At 42.8% G+C, this 18,654-nt stretch overlaps 1 protein-coding gene across 3 annotated transcripts in view; it reads right to left on the minus strand.

Annotated features, from left to right (window-relative positions):
- Window positions 1–18,654, minus strand: part of ASTN2 (astrotactin 2) — an 865,697-nt gene that overhangs the window by 12,005 nt on the left and 835,038 nt on the right. For all 3 annotated transcript variants that reach the window (XM_021691760.1, XM_021691759.1, XM_021691761.2), the window contains 2 exons: window positions 5,576–5,676; window positions 3,627–3,810 (listed from right to left, as the gene is read on the minus strand). In XM_021691760.1, coding sequence (XP_021547435.1) covers window positions 3,627–3,810; window positions 5,576–5,676 — 285 coding nt within the window. The remainder of the gene's footprint in view (window positions 1–3,626; window positions 3,811–5,575; window positions 5,677–18,654) is intronic.

Raw genomic sequence — 18,654 nt, forward strand, 5'->3', positions numbered from 1 at the left:
TTTTTTGATTGCTATTTTTGAGCTGGAAAGACCTTAGAGTTCATGGAATTCAATTGTTTCCAACTGTGACCTACAGATCTTTAAGAGCTCAGAGAGACCTAAGAGTCCCTTGGGATTAGGGCAAAGAGGATTTGAAATGGAGACCCAGCAGGTGGGACTCCAGGCCACCCTCTCTAGCTTCTACCAGAAAAACTATGCAACCATCTGAGCCACAAATTCACTCATCCCATTATCCAGTTATTTAACAAGTAATTATTTAGCACCCACTTACAAGAGTGACTAGAACATAAAGAATCATTACAGAAGTTGACATCATAGTGTAAAAGAGAGAAACACAACAGTAAACACAAAAGCAACATGAGATACTGAAACTAGTAGGAATGATGCAAAAAATTAAAACATGAAGGTGTGATTGAGAGAACAGGTAGAAATTTTAGAGGATTCTCTGAGAAAGTAGCATTCTAGTTAAGACCTAGGGTTCTACGTAAGATCTATTCAGAAAAAAAAAATTCCACTGCTAAAAAGAAAGAGTACCACTGCCCTAGTTCATCCTGATCATTTTATAGATATAGAGGAGACTGAGGGCCAGAGAGAGCCAGAGCCCAAGGTTGCACAGTGAGTTCATTAGTAGTGTTAGGATAGACTAGGATGCAGCTATCTTGATTCCTGCTGACATGCCAGTGTGGGCTGGAATCTCATATCCCCTCCAGAGACTAGAAAGATTGAGGAGGGAGGAAACTGGGTGACACCAATCGGGGCTGGCAGACAGTGACTGCTGAGGGGTTGGCCAGAGGTTAGTGGGTTATCACAGTCCATTACCAAGTGGGTTGTCCTGCCTCTGTGGGAGGCCAGGCAGCCTTTCCAGAAGATTTATGTCCTGGAAGGTCATAAAGGAACCCAGAAGGCTATAAAGACAAAGTCAGGAGTGGAGTTCTGGTTTAGCTTCCACCCAAACTCTCTGAGCCCTGTGGGAAAGCCCAATAAAGTGGGATGCCTTTCCCTATCCATGGGCAAGATGGCAGCCCAGATGACTCACAGAGTGGCTTTCATCTGGGGCTCTGTGCTTCTGCCTGTCTGCCCTCTTTTAGCTTTTATCTAAAGAAGCTTCCTTTCATGTGAAAGAGGAAAAGTTACAGTCCAGGACCCAATGGGCAGATAAGGTCTGTTGCAGGGAGAGATCTTTTTTATCCCTGACCAAGCTCTTGTCTGTTCCCTTGAGGGCCTCAAATCCTTGCAGGGATATTCCAAGTGTTCTAAGGGCTCAGGGTGAGTCCTCAGGGCAGAACCAGCCTCCTTATCAAACTGTGCAACTATGGGCAGCTCATTTAACCTCATGGGGCCTCCAATTCCTTATCATCCACAAAATGAGAATACCCTACTTTGCCCAGTTTACAGGGAAATTTTAAAGCTTTTTAAAGCACAGAGTGCTTTAAAAAGTACTTCAGGAAGTACTTCAGGAAGTCAGGTGATTCTCTCCAATGCTATCAGCGCCATCCTACTGCAGAACACCATCTCCCCTGGGTTATTAAAAGATCGGCCCCAAGGGCCTCACCACCTCCCTCCTGTCTTGACTCCTCTCGACCGACCGTCTAAACTTCCAACTGCGGTCAGAGGGATCTTTCTCCCCCTTAAGATCTGCCAATATCACCCCCTTGTGAAAAACACTTGAAAAGCTTCCCCTTACTCTAGGGAGATAATCCAAACTCTTTAACCCTACTTACAGGGCATTCAGGACTGGCCCCTGCTGACCTTTCCCTTATCCCTTACCACTCCTGCTGTCACACACTTTGCTCCAACTACAGGGAAATTCTTCAATTTCTCTACCCAGTGTTTACCAAAGTGTAGAAGGAGTTCCCCAGGGGCAGGAGAAAGGATTTTAGGTGGTGCTCCAGATGATCACAGACCCAGCGTTAAACAACAATGAACCACACTGGGAAAGGCAGTCAGATTCTCTTTTTCATTCTCTTCCCCTCCTCCGGATTTCTTTAAAAAAGAGAAGTCTCAGTTTGAGACTGTGTCTCCAGTACTTCTCTAACACTTGCTAATCTTTTTATTTTTTTAAAGATTTTATTTATTTATTTGACAGAGAGAGGGAGAGAGCACAAGCAGGGGAAGCGGCAGGCAGAGGGAGAGGGAGAAGCAGGCTCCCCGCTGAGCGGCTCAGGATCTACTAGGATTGAAGAGCATTGCTTTCTGGTTTTGTCCGTTTGTTTCCCTTCCATTGTATCAAATATTTACAATTAATTTTCCATTAAAGGTAGATGGTGCTAATTTTCCCTTCATAAAAAAACAACAGTGTTTTCAAATAAATTTTCAATGAGAAGTGAATCTAAGAAATACCAAAAATAAAAAGTGTTTAGGGTATGGTGATACGTCAAAAATCATAAAAGCGGCAGACAAATGATGAAAATTTGAAGGAAACCCTGCCCTAATGTAACATTATCTCCTCTGTGGATTCCCCCAGCTCAACACTCTGCCCCAAACACTCCAATCCTCCTGTCCTTCTTCTTGTCTGACCCCTATTCACTCTGTGGCCCTCAGTCTCAGCCCTGGTGAAGGCTTCCCTGGGTTACCTAGACCAGATGTCTATGGCTTGCCTCCCCAGAGGGCCCTATTCTGTTGTCATTATACTTATTATTCCTATTCCTTGCAGTGCTTGTTTAATTACCTCCAACAGTGGGCTTCTCCCTTTTTGTCACTGAATGGTCAACAACCAACTGGTAAGAGGCACTACTAAGTAAGTGATGAATGAATGAATGAATGAATGAATATGGTTAGGTGTAAGGCATGAAACACAGCCACATTTCATACACTACTTTATGAAGCTTCAGAAGACAGTGACGGTGTCTTAGTTATGTTTGAATCCTTCCTGGTGCCTAGTACAATGCTTGGTACAGTCACAGCTGGTGATAAAAATCATGTCTTAATACACATTGGATTTAGGAATGTATTTAGTCACGGTCACTAATGGACTTCATTCTAGAAAACCTCAGAGTTCTTTCTTTCTTTTTTTTTTCTTTTTTTTTTCTTTTTTTTTTCAGAAAGGGAGAGAGAGAGAGAGTGTGTCGGGGGGTGGGGCAGAGGAAGAGGGAGAAAAAGAATCTCAAGTTGGCTCCATGCCCAGTGCAGAGCCTGATACAGGGCTTGATCTCATGATCCTGAGGTCATGACCTGAGCTGAAATTAAGAGTCAGACCCTTAACCGACTGAGCCACCCAGGTGCCCCTAGAAAACCTCAGATTTCTTATGGAAGAGTGGGAAGAGCCCTAGATTTGGGGCCATGACCCTGCCACTATACCCTTCCATGATCCTGGTTAGGACACATCTCCTCCAGGAGTCCAAGGTTCTTGTCTCTAACACCGAAGATGGAAGGTAGGTGAGGGGAGTGATTGAGGGAAAGAGCGCTGATGTCTCTCTCTTTTCTGACATTCCAGGAGTCCAAGAAGCTAAAATTCTGAGATTCTATCATTCTCCCTGCCCATTTTCCATCTCCAACCCTGACATGACTAAGGTGGATGACACCCTTATTTATTTGAGAAAGCCCATTCTCAGCCTATGGAAGAAAGGGTCCAGTAAAATCAGATAGAAGCAAGACCACTCCACTCATACTCACACACCCCTTCATACCTGGGCCCCAGCTCATCCTCACTTCTCCAGACAAAGTCGCCAAACTTCTCATAGTGAGAGTTGTAGTGATGCTGGACTCGGAACAGCATTGAGGCTGAGACTTCCATCAGCGTGTTGTAGGCAGTCTGCTGCTCCTTGCCACTTGTGTACCCATTGTACAGATTGTAGATCTTGTCTGCTATCTCTGAAGGGGGAGAAGTGCAGGCACAGATCACTGGACAGCAGGAAAAAGTGAGGATGGAAACATGCCTTGCAGCAAGAAAGGCACATTCATGCTGGAATTCACATGTGCAGTATCCGAGGGCAGACAGACCTTAATTCCCTCCTGAACATCACTGACTAGGTGGGTTCAGTTTTCCTATCTATCAGCTGAAAATAATGAGGTCTATTTTGGAGATGTGCTGGGAGGACAAAATTAAACAGTGAATGTAAAGTACTCAACACAGGGCCTGGCACAAAGTTAGTGCTCATAATTTGCAAGCTTCATTATTAACATACATTTGGTACCCATGATTTAACATAAAATTCCAAACAAGTGTAGAGGCTTAAATCAACCGTCTTGGGCTCATCTCAACAGTCTACTTCTGTCTCCCCTCTGTAATATTTCCAAAACAGTTCTGTGATCAGGTCTAATAGGTCTCCATTCAAAAGTCTTTCAAAGAAAAACCATGGTAATTCATGGCAATTTCTACTCCTTCAGTCATTCCTAGTAATTAATTGATGTAACTTAGAGTCATCATGGGTTGCTCCCTTGAATGGAAGGCCCATTCTTTCACCTGTGAAGACTCTAATCAAAATTTATGTACATCCCCAAGTCATTGCTAACAGCGATTGCCTCTAGAAGAATCTGGGAGACTCAAGTTTAGGATGGGAAGAGCATTTACTTTGCAGTATTTCCACTCTGGTTTTTCTTTTTTTTAACTACATGCATGTGTTGTTTTAAAATAATAATAATGATGATGATTATGATGATAATAAATGACCAGGAAACCATCTCACATCCCCTCACCTCTGAGATGTGATAGCTCCTCAATAGGAGGACTATCTCCTCTTGTCTGATAGCACGCAAAGCATGTATTATTGAGCTTATTATTGAGCCATTTGTAGAAATGTCAGTCTCTCTCTCGAGAGAGAGAAAGAGACTAGAACGTGAATTCCTGAAAGGTGAAGAACATGTCTCTTCTGCATTGCTTGTACACCAGTGCTCTTAGAAAACATCTGCTCAACTTGAAGTGAACCATCAGGACTCACAATCTATCACCGCATTTTTGCCCGTCCTGATGTAGAAACTATATCTACAGGTTGGCTAAGAACTAAGTACATGGTGGATCTAATTGGTTGGTTCTATATATATATATTTTTTTTTTTTTCAGGTACTTTGCCTGATGTTTATAACTTCATGGGCCAGGAGCAGCAGAAAGGTTTAATCCTGCATGCTACCTCTCATCAATAGTCACTGACTGTAGCTCTATGCTGAGGATTCTGAGGCCACCCCTGGGCTAGATGGAGATGCGTGCTATGATGAGCTAATGCTATCTACCATGGGCTTAGTGGTGGAGTGGTCTTCTACTGTCACTAATATGCCAGTTCTAGCGTAGACTGAAGTGGAAAAAAGTGATTGGTCTCTAAAAAGCTTAGGCTAAGGGGCACGATATAGTCATGGGGCTCTAACTCTCTACCATTCCTTGCCTCTACCTCAGAACATAGACAAACGCTATGAAAGAGGAGCAAGTCTTTCAACTGGCTAAGATATTGCTGGTCCATCTCAATTTCCTTCATGGCTTTGATTAATTTAGCTCCATGTTCCTCCTGTCCCCTTAGTCCCTTCACTTTCTTCTCTCGGTGCCAAGAGGTGTATGAGGCAGGAAAGGGGTAGTGGTTAGTGACCGGGTGTAGAACTTAGAGGAAATACGGGAGTGACCTGGGAAGGGAAGAAATGGGTCACCTACCTTCTGCCTTGTTGTCATCCACCAGCGGACAGGCCGTTCTCAGGGTCACTGTGCTGAGCTCTGAGTGCCTCCCTCGTGTATCCACAGCATACAAAGTGAACCTGCAGCATAACAAGAAAACAGGGCACAGGGTTGTGACTTCAGAGAAGGCCCGGGAAGTTATAAGGTGGAACACAAAATCATAGTAAAGGAGCAGTGGCCAAAACAATTCAGGGATGCTTAGGCTGCGAGAGAAAAGATTTGGAAAAAAAAACAGCAACAATAAAGCATTATTGGGCACCATTTGGCTGCCAGGCACTTTGCATTTACTCTTACTCTCTCTCTCTCTCTTTTTTTTCCCCCCAAAGATAAAAATGTAGTGATCCAAAGGGGCATGTGCACCCCAATGTTTACTGCATTTACTCTTATTTTACAAGTAGGCAAGCCTGGAAGGCAGGGATTATGATCATCTGCACTTCTCCAATAAGGAAACTGAGACTTTGATTTTGTATGTTTCCATGGTCTCACAATTACTTGGGGACAGAGCAGTTTGAACCCCAATGCTATCTGGCTTGGCTGGACATGCTCATTTACATGTTCTTTCATTCATCCATTTAATAAATACTTCCTGAGCATTAACTGTGTGCCAGGAGTAATTTTATTCATATACTGTATGAGTTATTTTATTCATATACTGTGATTGCATTTTACCAATAAGGACATTGGTTCCAAAGAGGTCAAGTAATTCACCTCTTATTACATATTAAGTAAGTAGCAACAGGGGACCAGAACTTAGGTCTGCCTCAATCCAAAGATTATACACTTAACCACACTGTCAAATCTAATTCCACCTTTTGTCTTTCATTAGCTGGCTTGGAGTGCTGGCCTATACCTAAAATATATGTCTTAAGAGGCCTAAACATGGGCTATGTTGGCCCCATCTTCAGAAGGAAACTAATCTATTCATCTGCTTGCTGGGGTTTTTGGCTTCTGCCTTTGGTAGAAGAACAACAGCACTGTGATGTGGGTGTTCTCTCCTCCTGCTGTATCTCAGCATTGTGAGTGGGGCTCAGTTCTAGTGCTTACTACATCCAGTACCGTTTTGGTCAAGAGAAGCAGGGGTGACAGAGGAAGGAGCCTGGTCTTGGAGATGGCCAGGCTTGGGTTCACGCTCTATTCTACTCCCTTTCTCTGTGACCTTGGTTGAGTCATTTCACTTCTCTGTGCTTACTTCATCTCTCTGCTTCAGGCATCTCTAAGTGCTACACAGGGGGAGTTGTGATCAAAAAGCCTTGCAGAGGGGTTAGAAATAAGATCACAAAGAAAATCCAGGATGTGAGAATAAGCAAGTGGCAGAGTAGGGAGGTAAGGACAGTACTGGGTGTTACCACCCTCACAGCAACCCATCTAGAACGTGGTAGAGGCAAGATCCAAACCCTAGCCTGCAGCTCCCAGAGGGTGTATACTTCACGGCTTGAGTACAACAATCCCCTGGCATTTACCAGTACTGGGTATATATAGTAGGCACTCGGTAAATATCTGAGCACATCACATCTCATTTCTTAATCATTTCTACCTCAACAAAATGGGGATACTTGTAGAGATAATGCATGACTGTCTCAAAGATTACATAGAGTGATATGTGAGAAGTGGCCTGTAAGCTGCAGATTTTTATAAAGACCATGTAAACAGCACTTATTTGTACAAGAGTGCACATTTTTAAAAAAAATGCTTTCTTGGAGAAGAGGAGATGCATTTCAACTGAGGGAAACATGGAAGGATGTAGTGAATGGAATATGTGAATTAGCCTCAAAACATGAGAAGTTGGAAAATTTTTTTAAACACTACTTTCCCATTGGCCACTTATGTTTTCATGGTACTTCTGCAATACATTTCCTCCACCAAGAGGGTGTAGGGTCACCTCTCTGCTTAGCCAAGCAGCAAGAATAACAGCATGCTGGGGAAGAAGCCGTCTTAGGCTTCTAAGTTATAAAACCTGGATAGAATCCTTGCTTTCCCCAACTGCTGGCTGAGTATTCTCTGGGCCTCAGCCTCTGTAAGTAGGGTGAAATTCTCCATCTCTCACAAGTTTGGGACCAAGACTCAATGATACAACAATGGAGCAGGCCTGGCTCAATCTTTGCTCCCTAAAAGGTGGCTTCTATTTGTGTTATTAGAGTAACCAAACGTGTCAGTGGAGGCTTCGGGATGGAGGAGGCCTCAGGCCACCCTGCCGGTGTGGGCGGAGGGGTGGAAAAAGAGGAAGATGTCAACCTCACAGGCTTGGGTCAAAAGTCACAAGGCCAAGCGCTTTCTGCCCGTCCCAGCTGTAATTGTAGAACTGTTCCAGAGACACATCTGAAAGCTGTTAGGGGACCAGGCAGGGCTTGGAGGGGCTTTTTGTGAGGGGAAGAAATTGGAGGCCCCTAATGTGGAGAAGCAGGAGGGGAGCGGAGACTGAGAAGCAGACACAGGGACACACCCATAGAGCAGAGTGAAAAGTGGGAACAGAGAGAGACTGAGAGAGGGCACAGGCAGACCTCGGTGTTCCTCAGGGGATTCAAGAAGGGTGCCAGCTACCTTCTGCTCAGTTCTTCCATCTTCTCTTTGCCCACTGAAGCAGGCTGAGATCCACTGATAATTCGAACTAGAACCCCTGAGCCAGCACCAAACTCCATATCCTTATTTACAGGTAGGGAAATGGAGGCCCAGAGAGGAAAGATTCTTAAGAAGTTCAGAGTAGACACTGGCTTTTCTGACTCCTCCCCTAGTGCTCCTTCTATACACTACCCTGCTTATGGTACAACTGGCTGATTTAGGTCCCACTGCACCTATCGGATACTTTTATTACAAAAGAGGTGGCTCCAAGTATGTAGTGGGATGGGCTCTTTAGGAACCTGAAGCTCCAGGCTCAAACCCTTGCTATTTAATCTTCCTCCGACTTTGTTTTAGGGGAAAGAATACTGGCCAAGGTGTCTGAAACAAACAAAACAAACAAACAGAAACACACATAAGTACATAGAACAAAATGGTGGTTGTCAGAGGGGTGGGGTGTAAGGGGATAAGCAAAATGGGTGATGGGAAGTAAGAGGTACAGCCTTCCAGTTATGAGTAGGTCGGGGTGGGGGGTGAAAGGTACAGCATAGGGAATATAGTCGATGGTATCATAATAGCCTTGCATGGCGACAGACGGTAGCTACACCTATGGTGAGCACAATGTAGAAAGTTATTGAATCACTATGTCATACACCTAAAACTAATTTAATATAGTGCGTCAACTATGCTTCAATTAAAAAAAAAAAAAAACTGAGTTCATGTCCCAGGTTTTCCACAGATTGTGGCCTATGAGATCCTGGATGTCTAAAGCAATATGGCTTTAGTGTACTGCAATTTCAATGTGGGGGCAAGTGCCTTGGGATTGACTACACAAATGCAAAGTATTTTTCTGTTTCTTCAACACCCTCAGGACTAAATCCAAACTCCTTCCTATAGGCTCCCAGTGCAGCTCCTTGATCTTCACTCGTCAGACAGTACTGTATCACTGAACCTCAAATTAACATTGGCCACACACCCAGCCTGTTTTACCAGTCTGCTTCCTACTCTGTTTCATAGTAGAACCATATCCAACTGCTAATGGTTCCAGAACATGGATTCTACCTCTTGGCCTTTGCACATGCTACACCCTCTGTCTGGCTCATCCTTCCCCTTCTCCACTTGACCCTTCCCACCTTGTCCTTGGAGTATCAGTCAAACCTCATCTCCTCTAGTAAACCTTTCTCCGCCCACAGTGCCCTGTGACCATACATATTGCATGCCTGGGTCAGTGCTCATATGCTTCTCTCTCACCCCTGTGAGTATGTATCTTCAGCATCAGAATCTGGCTCGGCCCGTCTCTATCCACCCACCTACATCTGGTGCTCAGACACCTAAATCACGCAATGCTCGGCAAGTACTTTCCAGAAGGAATGAAAGACTGAATGAATGATTCAATCAACTATGAAGAGTAGTTCCCTTGTCTGGAAATCCACTTCTCCATCTGTGAAATGAACAAAAGGGGATTTGCTTGAAGGGTCATCATAAGAGATAGAGTGACAGAATGGCTAAAAGCATGAACCTGGAATCAGGCAATTTGGTTTTAAATTCTGGCTCCCCATTTATTGACTGTGTGAGGCCCTTTTACTCACCTGTAAAATAGGAAGTATGATATTAAAATCCACTGTATAGGGTCGTTGTCGGAATAAAGAGAGGTGTGGGTAAGTGCTCCCTATGATGCCTGGCATGCGCAAATACTCAATGAGAGACAGTTGCAGGTATTATTATCAATAGTATTGTTATTATGACACTGCACAAGGCTCTGACCCCTCCCCCACCCCCCACCCCCACCCCACTAGACATCCAGAAGAAGTTGTCCTAGTGGAAATCAGAGGAGAGCGGGTGGAGAGGAAGCTGTTGTTGGTCCCATCCAAGACCCCCAGACCCCCTCGCAGCAGGGGTGAGAGAAGGAAACTGAGAAGTTAATTGGCGGTGAGAGCTTCTCACGGATCTGACAGGGGGTAAGAGCAGGGATAGAGCCCCAGAGGCCCACATCAGGCCCAGGTCCCCGAGAGTACAGGAGAATGTGTTTGAAGTCTCCAGACCAACGCCTGCTCTTCCCCAGCCGCCACATGATTTAGGCATTCTGGGGAGGCAAAAGTCTCCTCGCTAACTTGAAGGGAAACAGATGTTTCCAGGCCAGAGGCCCTGGTCTTGTAAAATGCTCCTTCCCCCCACACAGCTTTGGCAAACAACTTCCCGTTAGCTCAAACCCCCCACACACCCCCACCCCACTGCCCGACACCCCACCTACCATCACTCCCCTCCCTGCCATTCCCATCACAATGCGGCAGTCAGCATGGCGGGAAAAACACGGAGTCCCAGCTCCAGCTCTACATCTGAAAAGCTGGATGGCCAGGGACACCTATCTGCCCTTCTCTGGGTCTCTGTCTCCTCTCTCTGCAGTGAGAAAACTAAGCCAGTATCACCTCTAAGGATAGGCTAGATCTGACATGTTAGGGACTGAAGATTTTTTTTTTTTTCCCCTGAAAGAGTTGGTATTATTCATTCCAGATCTTTCTCCATTGCAGTCTATGGCAAAGAGCATGGGACTGCATATCAAACTGCTCTGGCTTTGAATCTAGCTAGACTCTATCAGCTACTGGGCAAATAGTGACTTAACCATGGGCCTTAGTTTCCTTATCTATAAAATGGGACAAAGGTTCCATCTCATCAGATTGTGAGAATTAAATCAGAATTCAATCCCCTCACCCACATTTTAGGTTTCTTATGAATGAAATTGGACGTCATACCTCTTCCCTTGGACTACTCAAAATGCACAGAACAGTTTGGACCCAGAGTAGGTGTGCAATGTTTTTAAGCAATTACTGGCAGGAAGACTAAAGATTATTGGCAGGCAGTCCAAAGTCTCAGGTTCTTAATCCGGCTCTGCTCTAGTAGCAGAAACAGCATTCTCATTTTCGTGATCAAAATAAAGCAGGGTGTGTCATGGTTAGAGCAGATTTTGGAGCCTGACTACTTGAATTCAAATGTTGGTTGTACAACTTACTCTTTTTGACCTTGCGCAAGTTAATTAACGTCTCTGTTCTTTAGTGTATCTTGTCTTTAAAATGTGGGTGATAATAAAAATAAAACAAAATAAAGCATGGGTGATAATATTACCTCCTTCAAAGGGACGTCGAAGGAATAAAGTACTGCCTGGCACACGGTAAGTGCTAAGTAATCATTCATCACTATTTGATGTGTGTGTTTAAATTATTAATCTCTTCTATAATGGTTTTAAAAGTGAGCCCCCTCCCCCCAATTCTTTAGCATCGCTCTCATTGAGATGTGAGGGTTCTATGTCCTTTCACCTTGAATGCTGGTGGCTTCAGGAATGTTTTGACTAATAGAGCACGGCAGAAGGGATGCTGTGCAACTTTTGATTCTGGATCGTAAAAGGCTATGCAACTTCTACCTTGCTTGCTGAAACATACTCGCTCGGAACCCTGAGCCTCCATGCAAGACCTCCAGCTATGCCGAGGCCACCCTGCGGTAAGCAAGCCAGGCCACAGGGAGGGAGAGGCTACAGCAGGCACATCAGCAGTCCTGGTGTTCAGGTCATCCAAGCCCAGGCCCCCACTGGGTAAGTAAAAGAACCTTCAGGTAATTTCAGCCCAAGCAGTCAGGTCACTCATCCCGCAGCCGACACTCCAGACTTCATGAAGTAAAGACAGCCAAGTCCGCTGTACCCTGTCTCGGTGCCTGACCCACAGAATCCATTAGCGTAATCAAATAGTTTGTTTTAAGCCACTCAATTTGGGGGTCATTTATTACATCATCAACAGTAACTCTAACAACTTCCAAGCATCTCCAGCCAGGGTCAGCAAACCACGGCCCATGGCCAAATCTGGCCTGCCGCATGTTTCTGTAAATAAGGTTTAATGGAGTTCAGCCACACTCATTTTCTTAAAACCTATTTTCTGTGGATGCTTTCACACTACAGTGGTACAGCTGAGTAGCTGCAACAGAGACCATATGACCCAGAGAGCCTAAAATATTTACTATCTGGACCTCTAGAGAGAAGTTTGCAGACCCCTGAGCTAAAGTTTTGCCAGCACTTCACATAAAATCGTTTGTTTACATTATTTCATTTGATCCCAGGGTCAGAAATCATTCCTGTCTTTCAGATGGCTCAGTGAGTTCAGGTGACCTACCCAAGGTCACACAGCTCTCCTGACCCCAGGTCTCATGTCACAACTGCTTGCTGAAGATCTGGACTCCCAATTTGGGTTCTGCCACTGAGTAGGCAGCATGGCACTGGGCAAGTTCCACTGTGCTCTGCTCTCAGTTTCCCAACCTGTGAAATGAGGGTACTGGTGCAAACTGGCTGATGGAATTAAGATGCCCAAAGTTTTCCCCAGCGGGGTGCTGGCCATCGGGACTATCAAAGTAAGACTTGAGAAGGAACAGGGAGGGGCTCCTGTGGGTCCCTGCTCTGTTCTATGGGCAGCCCACCTACTCCCCAGCACCAAAACCAACCTTTTTATCTCCCAACTTGGGCGGAAACTCGTGCTCTCTGCCAACATAAATATTTAATTCCAGTGTCCAGCATGGAGAGACCACCATGGTACTAAGGACTCCAATCCTGGTTTCTACTTTCAAAACAAGCCGGTCTGAGGCATGATTGGGAGGGTGCACCTGGGACAAAGGTGAGGCAGTCTCTGGCTGGACTCCAAACATCAGCTCCCTCCACTTGCCCTCCCTTCAACTCCTCCGGCTGCATGAGCTAACAGATAAAGAATCAGGGGAGTGGGGGAAGCCAGCAGAGAGAGCTCTAGGGGGAAGGCCAAGTCTGGAACCAGCGTTGGTGCTAAGCTCAGGCAGAGGCAACAATCTAGAATAAGTACCAGACACCCACTGCTCTGCCTGTCAAAGCCCCCCAGATTCACTGGTATATGAACGTTACTGTAAATGTCATAGTGCCAACACCACTGGGACTCAGAAATGAATGATTATAGTAATGACATTTAAAATGAAATAAATAGAAATTGACTTAAAATTAAAGTGTGTCGAGCATATCTCCAATATCCGACTGAGGAATGAATGGTTGTCACAGCTGCTCCTTCCACCATGCGCCTGGCAGCAGTGGGACACCTACTAGGTGCCCAGCACTCTGCTAACTGGACAGAAACACTTAAGAAGTAGAGTGTGGTCCTTGCTTTCCAGGAGCTCGCAGAAGAGCAGGAAGATGGGGTCAAGTGAACAAGAAATGGAATGCAGGGCTAGGGGTACTTTAATAAAAATTTATTCTTGTCTTTACGTTTCCTTCAGGTGTGTTCTTTCTTCCTTCTTTAAAACAATGGACTAAGTTTTGGATATGCATTCAAGGACTGTCTGGACCCCTTGTCAGCTGCAACCTACAGGGAATGCCAACCACCTACGAAAATCCTATTTTCTCCTACCAAGAAAAAAACACAAAAGCGTGACAATCCTTACACTTCCCACCCTGAAAGCCTTAGAGGAGTGAACATGCCAAAGGATTTTAACATACAAAACTAGGTAAATGGTCCATCTGAGCTCATTCATTGACCTATCAAGTATAATAGGCGACCTTGACCTCTCTTGAAAGGGAAATTCAGGTTGGCACTGGTCTTGGCTTTAGCAGCAGTTCTTGTCCCTCTTCCTTCTCTTCTTCTTGTCTGTCCCTCCCCTTCCCCTCCTCTTTTTTCAGTGAGTGACCTACATGGTAACACACTGTTAGACTGACCATTGCTCTTAGTTGGAAGATGTTCATCTTTTAACAGGTTGTTTTAGGGCGAAGCAGACACAGACTAATTTTCTGGTTTCAAATCAAGGAATGAATTAAGCATGGAATGCCTTATTACTCCCTTTCAATTTGTATTCCTGGGATCTTTAAAGCAAACTGTGGCCTTTTTCTTCTAAATCTTTATTATATACTGGACAGCCTAATACCCAGATAAAATCAATTTTTAAATGACTCCAGTTACAGGAATTTTTTTGCAGGAAAGTGTAACTTAGAAGTATGTTGCATTGAGAGACCGAGGGCATGATTTGGAGGTTTAACCTTGTCTTTAACTAACTATGTGGCCTTTTTCAGATTATTTGACCTCCCTGTAGCTTGGATACTATTGATACTTCCCCACAGGGAAGCCGTGAAGACCAAATGTTCATTATGGATGTGAAAGTGCCCCTAGAGATCCCACACACAGTTCCTGGGCACTCACTCTGTATCAGACACTGTGTTGGGGGCTTTTACACAGCTGTCTTCTGTTCTCTTTAAATCTGCCTAAGGGGTGTGTATTATTAAATCCATTTTACAAGGAGGCAGATGAGCCATGGAAATTTGAATTGACTTTTCTGAGGCTGCACAGATAGTTCAGCCAGGCCCCAGCACAGGTCTCTCAACTCAAAGTTCAGTGCTATTTCCAAATACATGGAATTGGTAGGTATTCATTGGTCCCAACTGGGTCTTGAGTCACAGTTTGGAGGAGGTTATAGTTAGGAGGATGAACTCCATCTTTCCAACTTTTGATAAGGAAGAGCTCTTAGTACAGCAACACCAACACTTGTCATCCCCTGTCAACACTGATATTAGTCCTCTTCCCATGTCTGACCCTCAAGTCTTTCTCTTCTTCCTTGGTGCCTTTTGAAAATGCATTTTGCCAAAGTCAAGCTCAGAGGAGAGGAGGCCAAGCAGAGGTCCCCAACTTGGATTTACTCTTGGACATTAAGTCAGGAAACATTATGGGCAGGATGGTTCTTAACTACTTCAAGTTGAGCTCAGTCTCCACCTGATGTGTGAGCAGTGTTTTCCCACAGGTTGGAGGAATGGGTGTGGGTAGAAGGACCAAGCTCTGCACTTGGGAGTCTGAAGGATTGAGTTTGTATCATAGCTGTCTATTTCCTTTTCCCATTTCCTTTGAGAGCCTTGGTTTCCATATCAGTAAAATGGAGTTAACAATATCTGCCTCACAAGATTGTTATAAGAATTAAATAAAGGAAACACCTAGAACAGTGCTTGGTACAGTAAATATTATCTTGCTTGTCTTGCTTATTTATGATATTCAGTGGAATAAAGTGGAAACAAGGCTTCTTGAAATCAAATCCCTGGGCAAAGGCAATCCTCCTGGAGGGTATTATGGCAATCAGATCACTGATTTTCATAAGGTTTGGTTAGAACTCTAGCTCAGTCACTGGGTATGTAGGCAAATTACACCATGTCTCTGAGCCTCATTTTCCTCATCATATAGCTGCTTTCTCTCCCCAGGCAAATATTCACACAAATAAACAATTGGGATTACATCAAACTGAAAAGCTTTTGCACAGTGAAAAAAACTATCAACAAAATGAAAAGGCTACTTACTGAATGGGAGAAGATATTTACAAATGACATATCCAATAAGAGGTTAATATTCAAGATATCAAGAACTCAAACAACTCAACACCAACAATCGGATTAAAAAATGGGCAGAGGACCTGGATAGACATTTTTCCAAAGAAGACATACAGAAGGCCAAGAGACACATGAAAAGATGTCCAACATCATTCATCATCAAAGAAATGGAAATTAAAACCACAATGAAATATCACCTCACATCAGTCAGAATGGCTAGTATCAAAAAGACATGGAATAACAAGTGCTGATGAGGGGGATGTGGAGAAAAAGGAACCCTTGTGCACTGTTGATGGGAATGCCAACTTGTGCAGGCACTGCGGAAAACAGTACAGAAGTTCCTCAAAAAATTAAAAATAGAACTACCATATGATCCAGTAATTGCATTTCTGAATATCTACCCAAGGAAATGAAAACATAATATGAAAGGCTATATGTCACCCTATGTTTATTGCAGCATTATTTACAATAACCAAGACATGGAAGCAAGCTAAGTGACCCCTGATAATGAATGGACAAAGATGTGGTGTGTGTGTGTGTATATATATATATATATATATATATATATATATATATATATGTATACACATGGAATATTACTCGGCCAAGAACAAAATCTTGCCATTTGTGACAATGTGGATGAACCTAGAGGATATTATGCTAAGCAAAATAAGTCTGACAGAGAAAGGCAAAAACAAAACCAACCAACCAACCAATAGAAACAGACTCATAAGTACAGAGAACAATCTGGTAGTTGCCAGATGGGAGAGGTGTGGGGGGGATGGGCAAAAAAAAAAAAGTAAAGGGGATTAAGAGAGAAAAAGTTCTAGTTATAAAATAAATAAATGATGAAGATGAAAAGTACAGCACAGGAAATATAGTCAGTAATATTGTAATAGTGTTGTATAGAGACATGTAGTGACTACACTTACCATGGTGAGCACTGAGTAGTATACAGAATCATTGAATCACTATGTTGTATACCTAACTAATATAATACACTTCAATAATAAAATTTAAAAATTGGTGATAAGAAAAACAAATAAACAATACCTGCTTTTTTCCTTCTTCTTCATGGAATTGATCACTCTTGTTAATCAATTGCAGTTTATCTGTTTATTTTTAAATTTTTAAATCCAGTATAGTTACAATGTTATATTAGTTTCAGGTGTACAATATAGTGATTCAACAATTTTATACATTACTCAGTGCTCATCTAGATAAGTGTACCTTTAATCCCCTTCACCTATTTTCTCCATCTCCCACCCACCTTCCTTCCCTCTGGTAACCATCTGTCTGTCCTCTATAGTTGAGAGTCTGTTTTTTGGTTTGTCTCTTTTTTTTTCCCCCTTTGTTCATTTGTTCTGTTTCTTAAATTTCACATATGAGTGAAATCATATGGTATTTGTCTTTCTTTGACTTATTTTGCTTAGCATTGTACTCTCTAGATCCATCCATGTTGTTGCAAATGGCAAGATTTCATTCTTTTTTTTTTACTGCTAATAGTCCACTGTGCATATATACCACATCTTCTTTAACAATATCTGCTTTTAATAGTATGAGAATTAGAGACAATGCACACAGTGAGCTACTAACTGAGTGAGGTCCTTCCTCAAGGATTTGCTTTCTTTTCCTACAAAACAATGTGTTACTAGATGTCTTCACTGGTGAATTCTACCAAATGTTAACATCAATTAACACCAATCCTACATAAACTCTTTCAAAAATATAAAAGAGGAAGGAACAAATTATATGAAGCCAGTATTATTCTGATACCAAAACCAGACAAAGTCACCACAGGAAGGAAAACTACAATCCAGTATCCCTTATAAATACAGATACAACAAAATAGTAATCAAATCCAGTAACATGTAAGGATTATACCCCATGACCAAGTGAGATTTATCCCATGAAAGCAAGACTGATTCAGCATATGAAGTCAACTAATATATCCTGTTAACAGAATAAAGGACAAAAATTACATGATCAACTCAACAGATACAGAAAAAGCTTTCATAAAACTCAACAGCTTTTCATAATAAAAACACTTAAACTATGAATAGAAGAGAACTACCCCAACCTGATAAAGGGCATCTGTGGAAAACTCACAGCTAACATTATACTTAATGGTACAGGTAAAGACTTAAAACTTTCCCCTAAGGTCTAGAACAAGACTAGGAGGTTGACTTTCATTATTTCTATTCAGCACTATACTATGTTCTAGACAGGGTATTTAGGCAAGAAAAAAGAAATAAAAGTCACCCAGATAGTAAATTATAAAACTGTCTCTGCAGATGACATGATCTTGTATATAGAAAAACAAAGGAAGGGGCGCCTGGGTGGCTCAGTTGGTTGGGCGACTGCCTTCGGCTCAGGTCATGATCCTGGAGTCCCGGGATTGAGTCCCACATCGGGCTCCCTGCTTCTCCCTCTGACCCTCCTCCCTCTCATGCTCTCTGTCTCTCATTCTCTCTCGCAAATAAATCAAATCTTAAAAAAAAAAAAAAAAAGGAAAACACACACACACACACAAAGATCTAAAAGAAGAAAAAAAACAAGTTCAGTAAGGTTACAAGTGAAAAGCTCAATATACAAAAATCAATTATATTTTTACACACTAGCAGTGAATAATAAGGAAATGAAATTAAGAAATAATCCCATTTATAATAGCAACAACAAAAAAGTAAAACAGGAATACAGTTGTTAACAAAAGGCATGCAAGAATTATACACTGAAAACTACAAAACATCATAGAAAGAAATAAAAGAAGACCTAAATAAATGGAAAGGTATGTTGTGTTCATGTTCATGGATTTGGAAGATTTAACATTATTACAATGGAAATACTCCCAAATTTGTACCAGATTCAACACAATCTCCATCAAAATCCCAGCTGATTTTTTGCAGAAAATGACCAGCTACTCCTAAAATTCATATGGAAACGAATGGTAGGGAAATGTAAGGTACCCAGAATAGCCAAAATAATCCTGAAAAAGAAACAAAGCTGGAAGAGTCCCACATCCCCACTTCAAAATTTACTACAAAATTACAGTAATCAAGACTGTCTGGTACTAGTATAAAAATAGATACAGATCAGTGGAGTAAAATTGAGAGTCCAGAAATAAACTCATATATTTATGGTCAATTGATTT

Source organism: Neomonachus schauinslandi, chromosome 13, assembly GCF_002201575.2.
Source record: "Neomonachus schauinslandi chromosome 13, ASM220157v2, whole genome shotgun sequence".
In the NCBI taxonomy this organism is placed as follows: domain Eukaryota; kingdom Metazoa; phylum Chordata; class Mammalia; order Carnivora; family Phocidae; genus Neomonachus; species Neomonachus schauinslandi.